The 5,077-nt window shown below is 31.1% G+C and overlaps 1 protein-coding gene across 1 annotated transcript; it reads right to left on the minus strand.

The window, feature by feature from the left end:
- Positions 1-2,044: 2,044 nt before the first annotated feature.
- Positions 2,045-4,403, minus strand: LOC132747551 (adenylate cyclase type 9-like). Its single transcript, XM_060736960.1, has 2 exons — positions 4,311-4,403; positions 2,045-3,960 (listed from the first exon to the last, which is right to left on the minus strand). The coding sequence occupies exon 2, from the start codon at positions 3,566-3,568 to the stop codon at positions 2,060-2,062; it is 1,509 nt and encodes a 502-aa protein (XP_060592943.1). The 5' UTR covers positions 3,569-3,960; positions 4,311-4,403; the 3' UTR covers positions 2,045-2,059.
- Positions 4,404-5,077: the final 674 nt, after the last annotated feature.

Below are 5,077 nucleotides of genomic sequence, written 5' to 3' on the forward strand. Positions count from 1 at the left end.
GATTAATTATTATGCATACGCTTAATTACATCTCATGAATCGTATATCTAACCTGTTTATTTTACACTGTTAAATAGACAGAGGACTAAAGGTACACATTATTTAAATGGTTGTTACCATGATTAACATTCCTTCTTTCTTTTAACTTTCAAAATCACATTTTGATGTTAGGCACTTGTACTGTCCATAAATAAGTTCAATCAAACCAAGCCTCCAACATTTTCAATTTTGACATTTTGGATTTTTTTTAGGGATTCTTATTAATTTTTTCTCCTTTTTGAGACCAGCAACTTTTGATGTACCTTATTCCTTGTACTTGTATAGATTCAAGCTTTAATAGATGCAAATGAAGAAACCAGAATCTATCAAAGTTTATTAGTGAATTTACTGTACTTTGTACTCTTTGAGTATTTCTCTCCAAAAGTATTTTGCTAGGCTTTTTTACTTTGCACTTGTCATACTTTTTCATTAAGAATCTTGTTTGATAAAATTCCAGTAGCAACAAAAAAACAGCACAGAAATATCAATACATGTAATAGAACAAAACAAAAAGTTACTTGATTTACCTTTCAGAAGATTTGAATATTTTATTAAGCTGTTTTTAACAAAATAAGCTCAGTAATAAGCAAAAAAAACATTCTGCAAATCTTTCATCAAAGTAACAAAACTAGAAAAAATAACATCGGAAAAAGCAGGAATTGTAAATAAATATTCAGCAGCGAATTTTAAGATCTTTGCCAAATTCAAAAGGCTTTTAAGTATACAAATATATCACAAAATTTCTTACGCACACAACTTTTTTATGCTTAATTTACATTCGATCAAAGAGAATTTAGGTTTTATTTACTTTTTGAATGGTCATTGATTTACTGTGTTGGATTATCTTTCTTCACAGAAAGTATTAAGTTGCTAAACTGCTCAATAATTTTACACATGAAATTTTAATGTATGCATAATGATTACATCTATTAGAGAGAAACATGTATAAGAGAGAATTTCTGTCACAAATAAAAACACTGACCTATTCATAAGCTGGAAGTTATTTATTGCTGAATAGCAAAATTTCAATAAGTCACAATTAAACTTCAAATTCTGAATACATACAGGGACAGAGAGTATATTATAAGATTTTAAAGTCTGAATTATTAATACAGGTTACAGGTAAGAACACATACATAAACTGTACAGTTTGTCAAAAAAGGTCAACATTTTCAAAATATTTAGCTTTTCTGAATACTGTGTACATCACTCATTCGGTACATTATCATTTATGATTATTTATATGTAGATCACCAGAATAGGGAAAAATATTTGACATTTCACATTCCTTTTAGTAAGATGCTGACAGCTAAGATTATATCATAATTCAACTTTTTTAACCGTCATGATACATCTATACAATATTTAATATATATATATACAATGTAGAAATGGTAGAGAAATATATATCTAAAACTCACATGAAATATTTTGAGAGACAATAATAAGGTATTTATAAAATTTACATATTTTGAAACAGATTTTAATGCACATTATCTCTGCACACTAAAGAAATGATATTAACAATAAACAATGTATTAGCTGTGACTTTTTAGCTTCTGTCTTACAACGTTCCCTCCAAACCCTTTAAACCTCTACATAAATTCAACAAAATGCAAAAACAAAAACTGAATTCAATCATTTCTAAATTATAATTATTTTAACACAACATTGAATTAATTACATATATAAACAATTCTAGCTGTTGTTGTATTTAATACCTTTGTAATGAAATATGCTACTAAATATTTTAATGAAATTCAAATTTGTCATTGTCTTAATTTAGCTTACAATCTCATTTTTAGAATTTATCAATTTATGCAAAGAATTGGACCCATTTTATCACCAGATATCTTTATATAGATGTAATGAATCATATTAGCATGTAATATATGGGAGTCTGACATGACTTTTCCATCAATTTATTAGAGTAATTTACATAAACATAGAGAAAATTGCTTATAAAGCAAAACTGTAATGGCATATTAGAGATCATACATAAGGATACCCTTAAAAAGGTTCAGCAGAATAATAATGATATTTCATGAGTAAAAGATAAATTAGTATATAATTTCTTACCTTCAACATCTTCTCCTTCTTCAACTTCGTACTCATCTTTAAGAAAATGATAGGATGTCTCAGAGATGTGAACACGTCCTGGCTGCCCACTAGATTCCATTATGTTGGCCAGTAATACATCATTTGACCACACATCAAACTTAAACCTTCGTGTTCCTACAATACCACAGAGTACTGTACCAGTGTGAACTCCAACCCTCATGTCAACCTGCTCATTGTTATCCTCATCAAACTTGATAATAGCTTCTATCATGCCTAGCCCCATTTCTACACAACATTTAGCATGATCAGGCTTTGGTTCCGGACAACCTGAGACACAGTAATAACAGTCTCCAAGGGTACTAATTTTCTCACAGCCTGATTTAGCACAAAGATCATCAAACCTTCCAAATAAATCATTGAGCTGACCTACAAGAACCTCAGCAGTCTTATTGGAACTCATCTTTGTAAAACCAACAATATCAGCAAACAGTATGCTCACATCAGTCATTCTATTCATGTTAAATGTGCGGAAAATGATCTCTCCTTTTTTCAAAGCCTTTGTCTTTGAACCTCGCTTTTTCGGTATGTCATCTTCGTCTTTATCTGTCCTACTTGCCATGACCTGGTTAGCAACTTTTGGAGGCATTAAAGAATGAATCATTTTCTCTTTGATCTGTTTCTCCACTTGAAGATCTTTTCGAGCTATAGTAGACTGTCCTATTTTCCAGAATGTACTCCTTTGACGAACCTGTCTCATAGTAAAGATATGAACGCCCATCAAGTGAATGCATAAATGAAGAAGGACCTTCCCTGCTACAAATAGCGGCGCTTGCATATAGGGGTTTTGCAGTGCAGTCAAAACTTCAAACACAATTGAATAAATGCCTCCAATTAAAACTGTCATATATAGAGGCATTGGGATGACACTGTACATCATGAGAAGGACTTCCACAGTAGCTGTAAAAGCTCCGATGATTGACAAGTCAGATTCAGTGTATACCATTGTTGAAAGAATACCTCCACATATCAATACAGATACAAACACCGAGGAATGAAGATAAAATTTCTTGTAATGTTTTGTATATGTGAAACCTATGATAGCTCCAATTAGGCATAGTAAAACCAGGGTTCCAACTAAAAAGTACGGCCAGTGATCTGAATATTGCTTAGTTGTTCCAAAATAAACAATCCATGCTATACATGCTGCAAATATATAGAACAGAGCATACTGAAACCTTCTTCTGGTTTGGGGAAAGTAATTCTTCCACTGTTCCTCTTCCAAAATTTCTGAGTCAAATTTTGGATTTGGCCACCAGCTTCCCGCTCTTTCAAACAATATAGGAAGGCCATTTTGAGAGTTACGTCTTGATGGGGAGCTAGATTCTTGGTTTACCTTTACAGACTCTGGATCGGCAGTCTTGTAATGAACTCCTGGTTCTCCACTTGTTCCATTATTCTCCTTCCCCATGTTAACTTAATTATTACAATTTACTCCAGCTATTAAATGTTGCATTTATTTCATTTTTAAAATACATGCTCTCATAACTTCAACCATAAAAAAAAACTTAATCAAACAGCTTTACACATTATTTTGTTCACAATAAATTATTCCAGCATATAAAATTATGATATTTTCTTTTTCTACCCAAATTTAAGGCGTTTCCAATTTTTAAGTTTTGATATTTACATGTAACATCCATGAATTATTTTGATATTAACTTTGACTGAATCTGCATAGTGTAAATTTTTTGGTGAAGTAAAAAGCAGTGAACTACACACATCACTGACTGCCGTAGAAATAGAACTGATCCAGTACTCTATTATTGGTTTTAGTCCAATACTTCCCTCACTCCGTTCACTCTGAAAATACACCAGTTATCTTTCACCTAATAATAAATATAAATTGATTGCTCCTGCAAGCGCCCTAGAACCAAAATAATAATGCATAAATAAACAACATTAACAATCCGTTTATTGCTTTATAAATAAACTGTTTGTAAATTATCACCTGATTTGACACTACCAACGTTTTTACGAGATTTTTGCATACACTTCATTAGCATAGATTATAATTTTAAACCTAAGCAAGGTCATAAAAGTGTGTTTTGATCTTAAAAGAAAAATACATAAGGCACCAAGTTTTGTAAATGCTAGAATACAATTTATCTGAATATGCCATTGTCAATAATCGTATCCGAAAAAAATCTTACCGTTTCCACTGCCGAATCGGAGAGCCGGTGTATCGTTTTTTCAAGCTCGCTGTGTAAACCGCTCAGTTTATACTACCGTATTTGATGTCAAAAGCGCACCCAATTCTATACATTGCAAGTTTATCAAGCAAAATGATAATATCAAAAGTTAATCAAAAAGAAGCTTTATTTGAAATTTTAGATAATAAAGTTTATATCAACAAATCATAATAATCATTATCATCTCAGTAAATAAATAAATAAATAAATAAATAAATAAATAAATAAATAAATAAATAAATAAATAAATAAAAATAAATAAATAAATAAATAAATAAATAAATAAATAAATAAAATTAATAGATCTAAATAAACAATAAATAAATAAAATAACGTCAAAATAGATAGAAGATATACAGGATTTTTCTATAAATACAGGATTTATTTTCATTGCACCAGATGAAAATAATTAAATAATAAATCCTGTATTTAACCCATTACCCGATATACACGCCTTTTAACGCCTTTTTCACCCCCTTTATTGTTGTCTCAAATGGTGAAAATACGCCTTATTTTGGCCCCAACACCTGTTTTTGTTTCAGAAATGTTGTTTAAAAAAGTGACCACTTTTTCGGCGCGGCCCCCAACCAAAAGATACATCAGGGGGTTGCCAGAAGGGGGATGTGCCCCCTTCTGTTTGGGGGGTTTGAAGGGGGCGACAGTCCTTCTAATCGCCAAGAAAACTTTAGACTTTTGAGAGGCTAAAAATGACCCCAGATCAATCATAA

The sequence above is a fragment of the Ruditapes philippinarum genome, unplaced genomic scaffold (genome assembly GCF_026571515.1).
Source record: "Ruditapes philippinarum isolate M1 unplaced genomic scaffold, ASM2657151v2 ctg2908_1_1_1_1, whole genome shotgun sequence".
NCBI classification, from domain to species: domain Eukaryota; kingdom Metazoa; phylum Mollusca; class Bivalvia; order Venerida; family Veneridae; genus Ruditapes; species Ruditapes philippinarum.

Bases quoted from the DNA above. Each gene is read 5' to 3' on its own strand.
- LOC132747551 (XM_060736960.1), bottom strand. From the start codon at position 3,568: ATGGGGAAGGAGAATAATGGAACAAGTGGAGAACCAGGAGTTCATTAC.